General features: G+C 40.8%; 2 protein-coding genes across 2 annotated transcripts in view; both read left to right on the forward strand.

The window, feature by feature from the left end:
- Positions 1 to 120: 120 nt before the first annotated feature.
- LOC133640767 (uncharacterized) lies at positions 121 to 3,542 on the forward strand. The gene has a single exon (XM_062034356.1). It carries the CDS (start codon positions 240 to 242, stop codon positions 3,423 to 3,425), a length of 3,186 nt encoding a protein of 1,061 aa, XP_061890340.1. The 5' UTR covers positions 121 to 239; the 3' UTR covers positions 3,426 to 3,542.
- LOC133641199 (uncharacterized) overlaps positions 3,484 to 20,981 on the forward strand; it is a 130,906-nt gene continuing 113,408 nt past the window's right edge. The window contains exon 1 of the mRNA XM_062035132.1: positions 3,484 to 7,030. Within this exon, the coding sequence (XP_061891116.1) occupies positions 3,552 to 7,030 (3,479 nt within the window). The 5' untranslated portion in view covers positions 3,484 to 3,551. The remainder of the gene's footprint in view (positions 7,031 to 20,981) is intronic.

The raw sequence follows: 20,981 nt of genomic DNA on the forward strand, positions 1-20,981 counted from the left end.
TTAATGCCCTTTTAGCCTTCATTACAATACTGTTATTGCACTGGAGAATAATACAATCTGTTGATCAACTTGACATGCATTTTTATTTTCATTTTAAGAGAGGGGGGGAGAATGAGCGCCCCGAACGGACAGATTTTCTGGTAACGATCCCTGCGAATGGACAATTGACTACGAGTGCAGTCTGCAAATGTGGCAAGGTCTGCAAAAACCCGACGGGTCTAAAGATACACCAGACCAAGATGGGCTGCCTAAGGAAACCCGTGGCGCAACGCACAGTGCCAGTACCCTGTACGGCACCTGATGAGACGGAGGAGGATCTAGGCCCGGACACTCCCCACAGTGCCCAGAACCTCCAAGCACCACCGGCGCAACCCCAAAGCAGACCGTCAGAGCATCGTCGGATATTGTGGCCCGCTGCCAACAAGGAGTCAGAGTGGAAACAGTTTGATGAAGATGTTAATACAGCCCTGGAAGCAACAGCCAAGGGTAATGTGGACCAGAGGCTCAAGACAATGAGCACATTCATAATTGGCATTGCATCAGACAGGTTTGGCATAAAGGAACAACGTGCCACCAAGACTACCACTGCAGCACCAATTCCAAACCGGCGGGAAACCAAGATTTCCCAACTCAGACAAGAACTGAGAGTACTCAGGAGCCAGTACAGGAAGGCAAGCGAGAATGAGAAGGCAGCCTTGGCAGAACTGAGGGGTGTGGTAAGGGATAGGCTACTCACCCTGCGACGTGCCGAGTGGCACAGGAAGAGAGGCAAGGAAAGGGCCCGCAAGCGCAGTGCCTTCATTGCAAATCCATTTGGATTCACAAAGAAGCTGCTGGGAGAGAAACGCAGTGGTCAACTCTCATGTCCCGAGGAGGAAATCAACCTCCACATCAAGAACACCTACAGCGACGGCATGAGAGAGCAAGACCTCGGCCACTGTGCAGCCCTCATATGCCCACCAGAACCCTGCATCCTGTTCGACATCAGTGAACCCACCCTGAAGGAAGTTAAAGAGGCAATCAAATCTGCCAGAACAGCATCAGCACCAGGCCCAAGTGGAGTTCCGTACAAGGTTTTCAAACAGTGTCCCCGCCTGTTGGAGCGTCTTTGGAAGATCTTCCGGGTGATCTGGAAAAGAGGGAAAGTACCTCAGCAGTGGACGTACGCAGAGGGAGTATGGATTCCCAAGGAGGAAAACGCAAGGAACATCGAGCAGTTTAGGACAATCTCCCTCCTCAGTGTTGAGTGCAAGACCTTCTTCAAAATCGTTTCCAATCGCCTCATGGGATTTCTCCTGAAGAACACCTATATTGACACCTCGGTGCAGAAGGGAGGAGTCCCAGGAGTTCCAGGGTGCATCGAACACACTGGTGTGGTAACACAGCTGATCCGTGAGGCACGAGAGAACAGAGGCGATTTGACAGTACTGTGGCTGGACCTCGCCAATGCTTATGGATCAATTCCACACAAGTTGGTGGAGTTGTCTCTGAGCAGATACCACGTTCCAGAGAAGATTTGCAATCTCATCCTCGACTATTACAACAACTTTAGTCTGAGGGTGTCCTCTGGCACTTCAACATCAGATTGGCATCGTCTAGAGAAAGGTATCATCACAGGCTGTACAATCTCTGTGTCCCTGTTTGCACTGGCCATGAATATGCTTGTGAAGTCTGCGGAAGTAGAGTGCAGAGGCCCTTTGTCCAAATCCGGCACCCGGCAACCTCCGATTAGAGCATTCATGGATGATCTCACGGTAACCACAACATCAGTGTCTGGTTGCAGATGGCTCCTTCAAGGCCTTGATCGACTCATTAGTTGGGCAAGAATGAGTTTCAAGCCCTCTAAGTCCAGGTCCTTGGTCTTAAGAAAAGGAAAGGTAACCGACCGCTTTCGCTTCAGTCTGGCAGACACCCAAATTCCATCTGTGTTAGAAAAGCCAGTGAAGAGCCTGGGCAAGCTCTTCACTGGTGATCTGAAGGATACCGCTGCACGTCAAGCTACCAGCGATAACCTCAACATGTGGCTCTCAGCTGTGGACAAGTCAGGACTTCCTGGGAAGTTCAAGGCCTGGATATATCAGCATGGCATCCTGCCTCGTCTCCTCTGGCCGCTGCTAATGTACGAATTCCCAATGACCATCGTGGAGGGATTTGAGAGGAAGATCAGCTCGTCCCTGCGCAGGTGGCTGGGTCTGCCACGGAGCCTAAGCAGCTTTGCTTTGTTTGGGCACAACACCAAGCTGCAGCTTCCTTTCAGTAGTCTGGCAGAGGAGTTCAAGGTTTCCCGGGCCAGAGAAGTCCTGCTCTACAGAGATTCTGCTGATGGGAAAGTATCGTCAGCAGGTGTGGAGGTCAGAACAGGAAGGAAGTGGCGTGCCCAGGATGCAGTGGAGCGGGCAGAGGCGAGGCTGCGGCACAGCACCCTGGTGGGAACCATAGCCACTGGTCGGGCTGGGCTGGGTTGCAACACCAAACCAAACTACAGCAGAGCCAGAGGAAAGGAAAGACGAAAGCTTGTCCAAGAGGAGGTTCGCGCCGAGGTGGAGGAGGCTCGCTTCAGCAGAGTGGTGGGAATGAGCAAGCAGGGGGCCTGGACCAAGTGGGAGCACATAGCTGGTCGCAAGATCACCTGGACCGAACTCTGGAAAGCGGAGCCACACCAGTTTAAGTTCTTGGTCCAGTCAGTTTATGATGTCCTCCCAAGCCCTGCTAACCTGTTCACCTGGGGCCTGATAGACGCACCTGTGTGCCAGCTCTGTCAGAAAAGAGGATCATTAGAACACATCCTCAGCTGTTGCTCAAAGGCATTGGGAGATGGCAGGTATCGGTGGCGCCACGACCAGGTCCTGCGGGCAATAGCAGACACCATCTGCATGGGCATCAACACCAGTAAGCGGCAACACCCAACCAAGAGCACAATTGCCTTTGTCCGAGCAGGAGAGAAACCTCAACCCTCCAAGAAGACCCAGGGGGGCCTGCTAACAACAGCAAGGGACTGGCAGCTCTTGGTTGACCTGGGAAGGCAGTTGCGATTCCCAGACATCATCGCAACTACAACACTCCGGCCAGACATGGTCTTGATGTCTGGAACCAGCAAGCAGGTGGTACTCCTTGAGCTAACTGTCCCCTGGGAGGACAGAATGGAGGAAGCTCAGGAAAGGAAGAGAGCGAAGTACGCAGATCTTGTGGCTGACTGCCGGAGGAACGGGTGGAAGGCCCGCTGCGAGCCTATTGAGGTGGGCTGCAGGGGTTTTGCAGGCAAGTCCTTACACCGGGTCCTGGGGCTCCTTGGGATTTGTGGACTGCACAGGAGAAGAGCCATAAAAAACATTTTGGAAGCGTCTGAAAAGGCTTCACGTTGGCTCTGGTTGAGGAGGGGGGACGCGTGGCGTAGTGCGCTACCTGGACACAAGTCGAGGGACTGATCACCCTCGGCTGGGTCGCCCGGGTGAGGGTGTTTGATTAAGACCCGAAACACCCTATGACCCCGGGAGAATCACTGATGATGTGTCCAGGTTGCACCATGAGGTGTATTATAGTACTAATCCAGTATGGCATCGCCATTGACTTCCAGGAAGAGGCTGGATGACAACCCCGAAAGTGTGGTGACAATTGGAGAGACAGTTGACAGCCCGGAAAGACGGCAACCGGGGCAGGGAGGGGTAGCATCCCAAGCTGCAGCTCTCGCAAGGGAGCACCCATACAAAGCTACGAAAAACCCTAAAGAGATATACCCCCAGGGGCGCCCGAGAGGGGGGGAGAATGAGCGCCCCGAACGGACAGATTTTCTGGTAACGATCCCTGCGAATGGACAATTGACTACGAGTGCAGTCTGCAAATGTGGCAAGGTCTGCAAAAACCCGACGGGTCTAAAGATACACCAGACCAAGATGGGCTGCCTAAGGAAACCCGTGGCGCAACGCACAGTGCCAGTACCCTGTACGGCACCTGATGAGACGGAGGAGGATCTAGGCCCGGACACTCCCCACAGTGCCCAGAACCTCCAAGCACCACCGGCGCAACCCCAAAGCAGACCGTCAGAGCATCGTCGGATATTGTGGCCCGCTGCCAACAAGGAGTCAGAGTGGAAACAGTTTGATGAAGATGTTAATACAGCCCTGGAAGCAACAGCCAAGGGTAATGTGGACCAGAGGCTCAAGACAATGAGCACATTCATAATTGGCATTGCATCAGACAGGTTTGGCATAAAGGAACAACGTGCCACCAAGACTACCACTGCAGCACCAATTCCAAACCGGCGGGAAACCAAGATTTCCCAACTCAGACAAGAACTGAGAGTACTCAGGAGCCAGTACAGGAAGGCAAGCGAGAATGAGAAGGCAGCCTTGGCAGAACTGAGGGGTGTGGTAAGGGATAGGCTACTCACCCTGCGACGTGCCGAGTGGCACAGGAAGAGAGGCAAGGAAAGGGCCCGCAAGCGCAGTGCCTTCATTGCAAATCCATTTGGATTCACAAAGAAGCTGCTGGGAGAGAAACGCAGTGGTCAACTCTCATGTCCCGAGGAGGAAATCAACCTCCACATCAAGAACACCTACAGCGACGGCATGAGAGAGCAAGACCTCGGCCACTGTGCAGCCCTCATATGCCCACCAGAACCCTGCATCCTGTTCGACATCAGTGAACCCACCCTGAAGGAAGTTAAAGAGGCAATCAAATCTGCCAGAACAGCATCAGCACCAGGCCCAAGTGGAGTTCCGTACAAGGTTTTCAAACAGTGTCCCCGCCTGTTGGAGCGTCTTTGGAAGATCTTCCGGGTGATCTGGAAAAGAGGGAAAGTACCTCAGCAGTGGACGTACGCAGAGGGAGTATGGATTCCCAAGGAGGAAAACGCAAGGAACATCGAGCAGTTTAGGACAATCTCCCTCCTCAGTGTTGAGTGCAAGACCTTCTTCAAAATCGTTTCCAATCGCCTCATGGGATTTCTCCTGAAGAACACCTATATTGACACCTCGGTGCAGAAGGGAGGAGTCCCAGGAGTTCCAGGGTGCATCGAACACACTGGTGTGGTAACACAGCTGATCCGTGAGGCACGAGAGAACAGAGGCGATTTGACAGTACTGTGGCTGGACCTCGCCAATGCTTATGGATCAATTCCACACAAGTTGGTGGAGTTGTCTCTGAGCAGATACCACGTTCCAGAGAAGATTTGCAATCTCATCCTCGACTATTACAACAACTTTAGTCTGAGGGTGTCCTCTGGCACTTCAACATCAGATTGGCATCGTCTAGAGAAAGGTATCATCACAGGCTGTACAATCTCTGTGTCCCTGTTTGCACTGGCCATGAATATGCTTGTGAAGTCTGCGGAAGTAGAGTGCAGAGGCCCTTTGTCCAAATCCGGCACCCGGCAACCTCCGATTAGAGCATTCATGGATGATCTCACGGTAACCACAACATCAGTGTCTGGTTGCAGATGGCTCCTTCAAGGCCTTGATCGACTCATTAGTTGGGCAAGAATGAGTTTCAAGCCCTCTAAGTCCAGGTCCTTGGTCTTAAGAAAAGGAAAGGTAACCGACCGCTTTCGCTTCAGTCTGGCAGACACCCAAATTCCATCTGTGTTAGAAAAGCCAGTGAAGAGCCTGGGCAAGCTCTTCACTGGTGATCTGAAGGATACCGCTGCACGTCAAGCTACCAGCGATAACCTCAACATGTGGCTCTCAGCTGTGGACAAGTCAGGACTTCCTGGGAAGTTCAAGGCCTGGATATATCAGCATGGCATCCTGCCTCGTCTCCTCTGGCCGCTGCTAATGTACGAATTCCCAATGACCATCGTGGAGGGATTTGAGAGGAAGATCAGCTCGTCCCTGCGCAGGTGGCTGGGTCTGCCACGGAGCCTAAGCAGCTTTGCTTTGTTTGGGCACAACACCAAGCTGCAGCTTCCTTTCAGTAGTCTGGCAGAGGAGTTCAAGGTTTCCCGGGCCAGAGAAGTCCTGCTCTACAGAGATTCTGCTGATGGGAAAGTATCGTCAGCAGGTGTGGAGGTCAGAACAGGAAGGAAGTGGCGTGCCCAGGATGCAGTGGAGCGGGCAGAGGCGAGGCTGCGGCACAGCACCCTGGTGGGAACCATAGCCACTGGTCGGGCTGGGCTGGGTTGCAACACCAAACCAAACTACAGCAGAGCCAGAGGAAAGGAAAGACGAAAGCTTGTCCAAGAGGAGGTTCGCGCCGAGGTGGAGGAGGCTCGCTTCAGCAGAGTGGTGGGAATGAGCAAGCAGGGGGCCTGGACCAAGTGGGAGCACATAGCTGGTCGCAAGATCACCTGGACCGAACTCTGGAAAGCGGAGCCACACCAGTTTAAGTTCTTGGTCCAGTCAGTTTATGATGTCCTCCCAAGCCCTGCTAACCTGTTCACCTGGGGCCTGATAGACGCACCTGTGTGCCAGCTCTGTCAGAAAAGAGGATCATTAGAACACATCCTCAGCTGTTGCTCAAAGGCATTGGGAGATGGCAGGTATCGGTGGCGCCACGACCAGGTCCTGCGGGCAATAGCAGACACCATCTGCATGGGCATCAACACCAGTAAGCGGCAACACCCAACCAAGAGCACAATTGCCTTTGTCCGAGCAGGAGAGAAACCTCAACCCTCCAAGAAGACCCAGGGGGGCCTGCTAACAACAGCAAGGGACTGGCAGCTCTTGGTTGACCTGGGAAGGCAGTTGCGATTCCCAGACATCATCGCAACTACAACACTCCGGCCAGACATGGTCTTGATGTCTGGAACCAGCAAGCAGGTGGTACTCCTTGAGCTAACTGTCCCCTGGGAGGACAGAATGGAGGAAGCTCAGGAAAGGAAGAGAGCGAAGTACGCAGATCTTGTGGCTGACTGCCGGAGGAACGGGTGGAAGGCCCGCTGCGAGCCTATTGAGGTGGGCTGCAGGGGTTTTGCAGGCAAGTCCTTACACCGGGTCCTGGGGCTCCTTGGGATTTGTGGACTGCACAGGAGAAGAGCCATAAAAAACATTTTGGAAGCGTCTGAAAAGGCTTCACGTTGGCTCTGGTTGAGGAGGGGGGACGCGTGGCGTAGTGCGCTACCTGGACACAAGTCGAGGGACTGATCACCCTCGGCTGGGTCGCCCGGGTGAGGGTGTTTGATTAAGACCCGAAACACCCTATGACCCCGGGAGAATCACTGATGATGTGTCCAGGTTGCACCATGAGGTGTATTATAGTACTAACATAATTAATGAAAAACAGTGCAACATAAAAAGGCATTTCTCCTTTCTTTAAACTTGGACCAATGACCATTAATAAAAAACAACTTAAAGTGCAACATAAGAAGGCACATCATCTTCCTTGAAACATAGATAGTGAAATAAAGCCTGATGCTGCTGTCTTCCACACTTGGAGTCATGGATTGTACAATCCTTGTTTTCAGTGGCGGGATCATTGACACAGATGGTGAAGTTTCAGTGCTCAGTAGAGATGTAACACTTTTGAGGGGTTTAAGCACCTGGAGGACCTCCTCTGCCACTCTCACATCATCATCAGACAGGTTGATGATGTCTTTGACATTTTTCTTCAGGGTGTTGTGGGTCAATGCAGAGTATATAGCTGCCTGCTGCTGCAACATATCATAAGTGGCGTTCCACTTCGTTGGGACATCATGTATGAGCTTTATGAGTAGGCAGTTTTAGCATTTCTTGCTTTGTCTTAAGCACATGAGCAGCTGTTGTGCTAGGAAACCTCCTTCCTGATCCATCCTATTGACTGAGATGTGATGCCAAATTCACTACATGTGCAAAGCACCTATCTGTGGTCCCAGTCCTGCCTCATTCACTGCATTTATCTGATTTTTGGCATTATCACTTGTGACTGGGATGTCTTTATCTTCCATTCCTCCACTGCTTGTGTCAGTACCTGTGCAAGGGGACTCTCGTAGAGGGGGCGTGTCTGCTCATCTGCAGGTCTGCTGTGATGAAGTGAGCGCTTGTAGTTCCCCTGGACGTCCACCAGTCTGTCCTGAGCGCAACAGATGATGCTCGGGATAGTTCATCCCCAACTTTTTTCTTCTCCTGCTCATAAAGATCTGGCACAATCTTATCGCTGAAGTGGGTGCGCGACGGGATGTCGTAACGTGGCTCAAGCACTTTCAGCACGTGTTTAAATGGCGAGCGGAGCAACGGAGGAGCTTGAACGCCCCGCGCCATTTAATCGGTGTGTTTATAGGAGCAGACTCCGTTGTGCAAGACGAGGGTACGCCTCTTTTCTTCTCTCCACCTTGTGACAGAGGAAGATTCAGAAGAACGACACCGCAGCGCATCAGTTTCTAGCTGATGCTACATAAAAAATAACGTATAATAACGCAGTAACGCATCACGTAGTAACGGTAACTGAGTTACTGAATATAAAAAAATAACGCGTTAGATTACTAGATTACTAGGACTAACGCGTTACAAAGTAACGCGTTAGTCCTAACACTATATATATATATATATATATATATATATATATATATATATATATATATATATATATATATATATATATATATATATATATATATATATATATATATATATATATATATATATATATATATACATATATATATATATATATATATATATATATATATATATACAGTATATATATATATATATATATATATAATGTGTATATATATATATATACATATATATAAAAATAAGCATTGATTGATTGATTGATTGATATATATATATATATATATATATATATATATATATATATATATATATATATATATATATATATATATATATATATATATATACATACATAATTGTTTTTAATTAATTGGTATTTTATATTCAGAAAACTTCAGAAAAAATTTACAAATAAAATTAATTAAATAAATAAATAAATATATATATATATATATATATATATATATATATATATATATATATATATATATATATATATATATATATATATATATATATATATATATATATATATATATATATATATATGTATATATATATACAATTAATTTTATTTGTAAATTTTTTCTGAAGTTTTATATATATATATATATATATATATATATATATATATATATATATATATATATATATATATATATATATATATATATACAATTAATTTTATTTGTAAATTTTTTCTGAAGTTTTCGGAATATAAAATACCAATCTTAGTAATATTTTTTAATTAAAAACAATTATGTATGTATATGTATATATATATATATATATATATATATATATATATATATATATATATATATATATATATATATATATATATATATATATATATATATATATATATATATATATATATATATATATATACACACACACACTAGTGGAGTGTAGAATTTAAAAAATAAACCAGATTGAATAATCCTCAATGTTTCACAATCATTCTCACTAATGTGGCGGAATGTGTAAATTACAATCATTTTCATTCTAATCTTATAAATCTTGTAAATCACTGCATTTTTTAAAAAATATGATAACGAGCCACTTTTCGAACGACTCTCTGAAAGGAACCGGTCATCCAACACTTTGCTCCTTTCAAAGAGCTAAGAACCACATCTTCACATTATGTTATTTGGTGCATGAATCATCATCAAATATTTCCAAAACAGGTTACTAAAGTTCCTCCTGGCTGCTGACATCCGATATATGTTTTCACTCGCTCTCAGCCATCATTTCCACCTCACCTGCCAGGTGCAAAAGGACATATTCAGGCGTCCATCACTGTGACGTCATCACCTGCAGCCTTTTCAAACCACGCACAACAATCCTCGGCATAACTTTGTAGCCACGCAAATACATTTTGTCATTGTCGAGATGCATGCATTGTCCACTGAGAGTTTCGAAAAGTGTATGTTGTCCCTTGCCCAAACTAAAAACACATAAAATAAGCAGCCATAAAAACTGAGGCTCCTTGCAAGAGAAAACAAAACATTACGTCATGATAGCTCTGGCCGGACTGTGGGAAGCGTTACTATGACAACAAACTGCACATGGTTTACTGGGGCCATCTGGTGGTCATAATTACACATTACAATGTCAACAAGATATGGTAATTATTCATGCTTGTGAGAATATGACATTTATGACATAATTAAATGAGTGGTATTTGCTGTATTCAGATAAGTATTATTGGTGTTATTAAATAATGAGTATATTTATAGTATTATATTGCATTTTTGAATAATAATTATAAATACAAATAGGTCAAGGTCAACGTTTATTTATAAAGCCCATTTAGGATTAGCAGTTGCCCTAAAGTGATGTACAAATTCAGTAAAGTGACAATAAAACAAGAAAGCATTTGTAAAAAAATAAATAAAAATAAATAATAATAATAATAATAAAAAATACAAATGAAATTACAAAAATAAAAATATAATAAATAAATAAAGTAATAAATAAATAAAATAAAAATAAACACATACAATAAAAATACAAACAATGTTAATACTGGATCCGACTGGATGAAATCAAAGAAATAAAAGCTAATAAAACTAAAAAAATTTTTTTTATTAAAAACACTACAAAAAAAATAAAAGTTAAGCCCAGTTTGTTTTTAAAACAAAATGTGTTTCAAGGTTCAAGCTTTAATATTGTTGTTATTTTCCACATCTTCATACAGCGAACAGAATTATATTTCGCATTTAGACACTGTGTGTGACAAGTGCGGGGACAAGGAAACATAGCTTAAATATTATAAAATAAAGTTGATTGATTGATTGATTGATTGATTGATTGATTGATTGATTGATTGAGACTTTTATTAGTAGGTTGCACAGTGAAGTACATATTCCGTACAATTGACCACTAAATGGTAACACCCGAATACGTTTTTCAACTTGTTTAAGTCGGGGTCCACTTAAATTGATTCATATGAATACATATGTTTTAAGTGCCGATTTAGAAATATATAACTAAGGATGAATAACACGTAAACGTATGATTTATTATTTAACTGTGGTACACAGGGGCCATCGAGTGGTACGCCAAAGAATCACTTGGTCACTGTTCAAGTTGTGTGTATAATGTTACAATGGCCTACAATATTAAATATATTTGTTAAATAAAACCTCTGTCGTGTTTTTAACGAACACTTAGGCCTATTACGCTACTGTACTCTAATGTTGGTCATTATAGTGGTACTTGGAGAGCCAAGGGTTTTCTCTCTGATAAATGTCTATATTACTTCAAAGAAAACTGGTTTTGTTGAATAAAATTCTCTCCAAACATTTAATAAATACAAATAACACAAAACAAGACTTTGAAGCATCCAACACTTCTCTTTTCTAAAGTAAATATGTATGTATATGTATATGTATATGTACGGTAATCTACATCAACATTCGCCTTAGTAGCTGGACAAAACAGAAAAAAAATAAATTGATTTTAAATTTTTGGAATCGATTAGGAATCGTTACAATAAAGTATTGCGATTAATCTGAAAATCGATTTTGACACCCCATTTTTAAAAAATTGCTTTTTGATTCTTTGGAATCGATTAAGAATCGTTATAAAAAAGAATCCCAATTAATCTAAAAATAAAATATTTTGACACCCGTATTAAGTTAAAACTACATTCCTCCATAAAATGAACAGTTCTGATAAATGTCTATATTACTTAAAAGAAAACTGGTTTTGGTGAATAAAATTCTGCCCAAACATTTAATAAAGTCAAATACAAATAAGGCAACAAGAGAAGTATCCAACTCTTCTCTTTTCTAAAGTAAATACATAAGCATATGTATATGGTAATCGACATCAACATGATGATTTGTCTGAGTAGTTGGAAAGGACAATTAAAAAAAAAGAAAAAAAAAGTAAATTTTTAAAACATTTTTTGACACCACTATTAACTACATTCCTCCATAAAATAGATAAACACTTCGAATTTCTTAAGTAAATATGTATGTACAGTATATGTATATGGTAATCGAAATCAACATGATAATTTATATATATATATACATATATATATATATGTATATATATATATATATGTTTTTTTTAACTTTTGGAATCGATTAAGAATTATTACAATAAAGTATTGCGATTAGTCTGAAAATCGATTTTGACACACTATTTAAAACATGTTTTTTGATTTTTTTGGAATCAATTAAGAATCACAATTAATCTGAAAAACAATTTTTCGGAAACCCTTATTAATTTAACTACATTCCTCCATAAAATAAACAGCTCTGATAAATTTCTGTACTACTAATAAAGTCAAAAACAAATAAGGCAACAAGAGAAGTATCCAACACTTCTCTTTTTTAAAGTAAATACATAGGTATATGTATATGGTAATCTACATCAACATGATGATTTGTCTGAGTAGTTGGAAAGGACAATTGGAAAAAAAAATAAAATAAAAAATAAAATAAATAAATACATTTTTAAATAATTTTTTGACACCGCTATTAACTACATTCCTCCATAAAACAAATACACAGAAGTATCCAACACTTCTAATTTCTAAAGTAAATATGTATGTATATGTATATGGTAATCGACATCAACATGATCATTTGCCTTAGTAGCTGGACAGGACAGTAAAAAAAAAAATATATATACACACTACCGTTCAAAAGTTTGGGGTCACATTGAAATGTCCTTATTTTTGAAGGAAAAGCACTGTACTTTTCAATGAAGATAACTTTAAACTAGTCTTAACTTTAAAGAAATACACTCTATACATTGCTAATGTGGTAAATGACTATTCTAGCTGCAAATGTCTGGTTTTTGGTGCAATATCTACATAGGTGTATAGAGGCCCATTTCCAGCAACTATCACTCCAGTGTTCTAATGGTGCAATGTGTTTGCTCATTGGCTCAGAAGGCTAATTGATGATTAGAAAACCCTTGTGCAATCATGTTCACACATCTGAAAACAGTTTAGCTCGTTACAGAAGCTACAAAACCGACCTTCCTTTGAGCAGATTGAGTTTCTGGAGCATCACATTTGTGGGGTCAATTAAACGCTCAAAATGGCCAGAAAAAGAGAACTTTCATCTGAAACTCGACAGTCTATTCTTGTTCGTAGAAATGAAGGCTATTCCACTAAATTGTTTGGGTGACCCCAAACTTTTGAACGATATGTATATGTATATGTATATGTATATGTATATGTATATGTATATGTATTTGGTAAAATACATCAACATGATGATTTGCCTGAGTAGCTGGACAGGACAGTTAATAAAAAAAACAAAAAAAAACAAACAAACAAACAAACAAAAAATAATAATAATTTGATTTTTTTAGAATCGATTAAAAATCGTTACAAATAAGAATCACAATTAACTAGAGAATGTTTAACACCCCGAGTAGTCATCTAGATTTAGATGTGCTGGGTGTTACCATGAGAGGGCGCTGACATACTTTAGAATGTTGTTTTATTCTGCTCTACACTTGCCCCTCTCTCTCTCTCTCAGCATGCATGCTCTCTGGTGTGTGTGCATGTGTGTGTGTGTGTGTGTGTGTCTGCAAACTATGTGCATGCTGTGTTTATGTGTGTGCGTGTGCACGTGACAGTTCCGCTCTCTGTTGTGGAACAAATTACACAGTGGCTGGGGAGCCAAATGACTAATCAGTGGTACACAGATTAAAATCCAATTGCTACAATTTGAAGCCTCACAGGAGTAGTACGGGAAATTAACGACTATACAGTGTGTGCCTGATGTTCCGGCTTTTTGATCGCGACTCGCCAGCGACCACGAACAGTAAATCTGCCACCTTCGTCACCGCGTTGCACTTTTTAAACCTCGCCTGAAAAGGAAGTTGCCGCGTCTTCACCTGGAGAGATATTAGGCAGATGACATCATTAGCGGATGCTGCCTGCAGCTGCTTCGTTGGACACTTATTTCCACCACAAAGTGGCCATTGAGAGGCATCACCATCTATTGTTTTGGAAATGGCCGGAAAGTTTGCTCGTTTTCACAGCTTGACCTATGATTTACCTCACAAAGGGATGCACCAACAAACTGAAGCGTGATCATTTTTCAACATAATTAGAGCCCCCCCCAAACGTGAAATAACACCCATATAGTCACCTTTACACTCCTTTCACACAATATGGTAGCCTTGATTGTGTTCCACAGTACTGACTAGATCAGGGGTCGGCAACCCTCTCATTTTTCCCGGGAGACTCCCGAATATCAGAGCGTGATGACACCGCATTTGGCGCCCTCTACAGTCTGCCCTAACAGTGTACCTGCTCGGCCACACGCAGGATGCAATTTCAGCTTGCTCACGTAAGTGACAGCAAGGCGTACTAACTCAGCAGCCACACATCTTACACTGACGGTACCAATACCCAGAATCCCATGCAGCCCTAACTCTTCCGCTCAACCAACGCACGGAGGGGGGGGGTTTGATGTGTGGGGGGATTTGGTGGTAGCGGGGGTGTATAATGTAGACCGGAAGAGTTAGGGCTGCATGGGATTCTGGGTAATGGTTGTGTTGTGTTTATGTTGTGTTACGGTGGGATGTTCTCCAGAAATGTGTTTTTCATTATTTTTTGGTGTGGGTTCACAGTGTGGCGCATATTTGTAACGTAACAATGTTAAAGTTGTTTGATACGGCTACCGTCAGTGTAAGCTGTGTGGCTGATGAGTAAGTATGCTTTGCTGTCTCCTGTGTGTGCAAGTAATAACAACATGCAACATGTGGCTAGACTGGCACGCTGCATGTAAATGCTATAGAGGACAATTACTGCAGTGCAACTAGGGCACGCCCTTTATTTAGTAATTAAAGTGTAAATAGGATTATCTTTTCCCTGGGAGTAATCTATGAGAGACACTGAGATCCATAAATCTCCTGGGAAAATCGGGGGGGTCGGCATGTATGTAGCTGAGCCGCGTCAGAGTGGTCAAGGAGCCGCATGCGGCTCCGGAGCCGCGGGTTGCCGACCCCTGGACTAGATCCTCCAAGCATCACCCGGCCACTACAACACAACCACGACGTGGAAATACTTCATCACATCCTGGGTAGAGATGGGTACCGTTTAGATTTGAATACAAATTCCTGATACCTGGGAATTTACTCAACGGTACCAATTGTGTGGTACATTGTTGCGCATTAATAAGTGTTAACTATATGATGACGAAATATTTTTTAAAAATGTAATCTTTAAAAATTAGCTACCAATTAGATACCAATATTTTGGTACCGGTACCAAAATGTATTTCGATACTTTTCTGTATTTTTAGATACTTCTCTAAATAAAGGGAACCACAAGAAATTGCATTATTGGCTTTATTTTTACAAAAAAATCTTAGGGTACATTAAACATGTTTCTTATTGCAATTTTATCCTTAAATAAAATAGTGAACATTCAAGACAACTTGTCTATTATTAGTAAGTAAGCAAACAAAGGCTCCCAATTTAGCTGCTGACTTGTGCAGTGACATATTGTGTCATTTTCCATTCTACTATTTTGTCAAAATTAAGTGGTAAAAAATGAATTATTAATCTACTTGTTCATTTACTGTTAATATTTGCTTACTTTCTCTTTTAACATTTTCTATTTACACCTCTGGTAAAATGTAACAATGGCTTATTCTTCTGTTGTTTGGATGCTTTATATTAGTTTTGGATGATACCACAAATTTAGGTATCAATCCGATACCAAGTAGTTACAGGATCATACATTGGTCATATTCAAAGTCCTCATGTTTCCAGGGAGATATTTCCTGAGTTTATAAACATAATATACATTTTTAAAAAACAAAAAAAGATTTTGTGATGCTAAAAAATATCGATGTAATCATAGTAGTATGGAATAAATACGCTCCTGCACTTGGTATCATTACAGTGGATGTTAGGTGTAGATCCACCAATGGCATTTGTTTACATTTTGACGCCGGTGAGCTACGGTGTGTAGTGAAGCATGTTTAGCTATTCCTCGTCCTGCAGGGATGATACTTGTAAGAAACATACTTTACTTGTCGCCATGGAGACCAGGATTAGTGATTTAGAAGTAGCTAAAACACGGCTGGACTTTGGCCGCTAGCTAGCCGGCCATGTCTTAAAGCGTCTCTTCCTGAGGGCGTTTCAGTGTTATAACTTCACCTTTATCGTAGGAGCAAAAGTCACCCCCGCTGTCCAGGGTGCTGAGGACGAGCACCATTGGGCAGGGGCGGGGCATGTGCTGACGGCGAGACACAGCTGGCAGGTGATTAGATTTCACAGGTGGTACGTGTTAATCTAATCATCTGTTGTCTTTAACAGTAAGCGGCCGGGAGCAGATGAGGAGAGAGGATACGGACGTGACTGAAAAGTCACGTTCTGAGAGAGAAAACTTTGTATAAAACATATGATCATTAAAAACCTTCTTAAACCTGCACGCTGGGCTCCTGTGCCGTGTCTGACAGTGGGACTGCGAGGAAGCGACTTCCACATACTGTATACAGTGTTTCCCATAAACTGCCAAGATACCTGTGGCGGTGGGGGCGTGGCTATGGGCGTGGTCACCATGACATCATCGAGTAATTTGCATAATTTACTACAATGATATGATTTTCTCTAAAAAGGCTAAAAAAATGTATACTTACTAATTAATAATTACAGTTTTGTTTTAAACGTCCATCCATCCATCCATCCATTTTGCAATATAATTACAACACTTTATGTACATATTTATATACAGATTTGAACAATAAGTTATTCACTGAAATATATTTATTAATTGTGGTTCTTACAAAAAATATATCTTATAAAATATAAAAGCTAAAATGTCTCTTAAAGCTCCGCCCCTTTAATTAGTGCATACTAAACATTTTAACTTTAGCCTACTACTACAACCATATTATTTACCAGCAACATAAAGTGAAACAGAGGCAGAGGTGTCCTGCCACAGTCAGTAACAAATAAACAGAAAACAGTAGTGGTCAAATACAAATAAGGCAACAAGAGAAGTATCCTACACTTCTCTTTTGTAAAGTAAATCTGAACAGCCTATATGGGCATCTACATCAACTATATGATTTGCCTGACAAGCTGGACAGGAATAAAAAAAAAAAAAAAAAAAAAAAAAAAAAAAAAAATATATATATATATATATATATATATATATATATATATATATATATATATATATATATATATATATATATATATATATATATATATATATATATATATATATATTTTATTTTATATTGATTTTATTTTATTTTATTTGTGGTGGACGTAATTCTTTCGTGGCGGGCCGCCACAAATAAATGAATGTGTTGGAAACACTGGTATACCAATACCGGTATACCGTACAACCCTAGATGACTGTGCTGTGCAGTTGTTATATCTTGTATTACGGTAACATTTGAGTTTCATTTGCACACATTCCATGACTTTAGATGGCAGTACTGAATAGGACAGGGGTCAGCAACACAAAATGTTGAAAGAGCCATATTGGACCAAAAATACAAAAAACAAATCTGTCTAGAGCCGCAAAAAAATTAAAAGCCTCATATAAGTCTTGTAATGAAGGCAACACATTATGTAAGTGTCTATATCAGCTCTATTAGCCTACTTTCATGATGACATGGCACACAAACAACTCTCAGAAATGCAGCCAATATTAAATACAAAGACATGCAAAGATAAATTAAATACACAAAGGACATAAATAAAGGAAATTAAAATGAGCTCAGATATACCTATACAAACGAGGCATAATGATGCTAGCCTAAATAGCATGTTAGCATCGATTAGCTCAGAGTCATGCACTGACCAAATATGCCTGATTAGCACTCCCTGCGAGTCAATAACATCAACAAAGCTCACCTTTGTGCATTCACGCACAGCATAAAACGTTGGGTGGACAAAATGAGAAAGAGGGAGTGGCATAAAACATGTCTTTCTGTGGCAGCTGAGGAGAAAGTTGTACATGTAAACAAACTGTTGCGTTGCAGTCCATACAACTACGACGAGTTCAAGGAGCGCCGAATTAGTAGGACAAAACGGCGCTCGTCAAACACTCTCATCAGTGAAGACATATTGAACTTTTTCCATTTTTAAACATTTTTTAAAAAGCTCCACGGGGCCACTAGGGCGGCGCTAGAGAGCCACATAAGACTCTCAAGCCGTCTATGGTATATTGTCATACTTGCCAACCCTCACGTTTTTAGCGGGAGAATCCCGGTATTCAGAGCCTCTCCCGACAACCTCCCGGCAGAGATTTTCTCCCGACAAACTCCCGGTATTCAGCCGGAGCTGGAGGCCACGCCCCCTCCAGCTCAATGCGGACCTGAGACTGAGTGGGGACAGCCTATTCTCACGTCCGCTTTCCCACAATATAAACAGCTTGCCTGCCCAATGACGTCATAACATCTAGGGCTTTTAGAGAGTAGAGTGCACAACTGCGCACACAACAAGGAGACGAAGCAGAAGAAGGAAGAAATTACAGACATGGCGACGCCGTCGACGAGCAAGATGAAGAAATACGCTTGCAAGTTCCAAAACGAATGGAAACAAGAATTTCAGTTCATCCAGGACAGTTCGAAGGGGTAGGTGTACGTTGCCTGTAAATATGTAGAACAGACTTCTCCATTGAACACGGTGGCCGAAATGATATACTCATCATGAACGGAGAAGTTAAACAGGACAATACTGCCATCTAATGGATAGCCACCGGGACACTGAAATTCAAGTATTTATTTTATGTAAATAAAAGAAATATATATATATATATATATATATATATATATATATATATATATATATATATATATATATATATATATATATATATATATATATATATATATATATATATATATATATATATATATATATATATATATATATATATATATAGCTAGAATTCACTGAAAGTCAAGTATTTCATACACACACACACACATATATATATATATATATATATATATATATATATATATATATATATATATATATATATATATATATATATATATATATATATATATATATATATATATATATATATATATATATATATGAAATACTCGAGTTGGTGAATTCTAGCTGTAAATAACCACGCCCCCCGCCCCCACCTCCCGATATTGGAGGTCTCAAGGTTGGCAAGTATGTATATTGTCTAACTAGAAAAAGCTTTTATTCATGAAACTGAATGTGTTATGTTGCGCCCTACTAACAAATTAGATTACTCGTTACCAGTAAAAGTAACGCCATCATTCAAGTATTTCTTATAAATATATATATATATATATATATATATATATATATATATATATATATATATATGTATATATATATATATATATATACATACATATATATATATATATATATATATACATATATACATATATATATATATATATATATATATATATATATATATATATATATATATATATATATATATATATATATATATATATATATATATATATATATATATATATATATATATATATATATTTATAAGAAATACTTGAATGATGGCGTTACTTTTACTGGTAACGAGTAATCTAATTTGTTAGTTTTATGTACGTTACGCCATTACCGTTACGTTTGTAACGTGGCACGCTGCTTTTGATGTGGTTGTACGTCAACAAGACAGCGTCAGAAGCAAGTTCAATGCAGGAAGTGACTTTTTACGAATAAAAGCAACAACCACATTAAAATTGATATCAAATAGGAAGAGGCAACATCACACAGCAAACAACGTGTATGTTAAGTACACACACTACTACTACTACTACTACTACTACGAGGGAATAATGAACAACACATCAATGATTGAATTGACGTGCTCACAATCTAAACAATACCCCGTGTGTGGACAAGGAGACTACAGCTATCGAGGCACATTCAATCTCTTCATTAGCTAGCGCTAACATAATCGTGTAAAAAGATTCAATAGAGCTGCCATCTCTGAAGAGTTAACGCACAGAGCCGAGTTAATGCTGCGCTGTCTAGCTTTCTCGCTGACGTCACACGTCACTTGGCAACAGGCACCGTCTTTTAAATGCACAAACTCACACACTCTGCTTTCATGAAACGTCTTTCAACTGCACATGCCAGATATTATTGTCACTTAGCAACAGGCACCATATTTTAAATGCACACCCTCACACACTCTGATTTCATAAAACGTCTTTCAACTGGACATGACAGATATTATTATTTTGTAAAGTAATGCAATAAATACTTAGTACTTGACACATGCTAACATTAGTATTCTAGCATGCTAACTTTTTTTTAAGCTAGTTATACAGCCGAACACCTCAGAGTAATGTAACTGTTGCATGCTAACACACTAACGTTGGCATGCTACGTCTGTGGGTTTTTTTAGCCAATTGTGCAGCCGAACACCTTAAAGTCATATAACTTGGTACTTGGCACACGCTAATGGGGCGAGGTGGCTCGGTTGGTAGAGCAGCCGTGCCAGCAACTTGAGGGTTGACAGAGGAGAATGAGCAAGACACAAACTTTAGATGATTGTGATAATAGCAAAACAGGAATGTTTTGGTTTGATTGGGGCAAAGGCAGTGTCAGGTTCAAACACTGATGACATCTATTAAACAAGACAAGAGGCAAAGAATTAAACAGAGACAGAATTCAATTTGGACTCAATATATTGAGGAGAGTCGCCCGGACATTGTGTCCTTCTACAATCTCCAGCACGCTCTGCCAAAAGATTGCACTCCTTCTTTATTTGACTTTCTCCCCCCACCTGACCACAGCTGCTTCCAGACGGAAGTGGGTCGTAAACATCGTTGCCTTTGGTTACGAACAGTTCAAAAGAAGAGGTCGTAAAATAGTTAAAAAAGAGTTCGTAAAATACTTCAAAAAGAGTTTCATAAAATAGTTCAAAAAGAGTTCGTAAAATACTTCAAAAAGAGTTCGTTTGGAAATTGGGCAGATCCTGCCATCTCGCCGCTTTGAGTGGAGTTTTACGAGCCTTCTTCTTGGTACGTTTCAAAGACAGCCCGTGTCCTTTTGCCTGGAACTCATTTCAACACAAAG

The sequence above is a fragment of the Entelurus aequoreus genome, linkage group LG23 (assembly GCF_033978785.1).
Source record: "Entelurus aequoreus isolate RoL-2023_Sb linkage group LG23, RoL_Eaeq_v1.1, whole genome shotgun sequence".
In the NCBI taxonomy this organism is placed as follows: Eukaryota; Metazoa; Chordata; class Actinopteri; order Syngnathiformes; family Syngnathidae; genus Entelurus; species Entelurus aequoreus.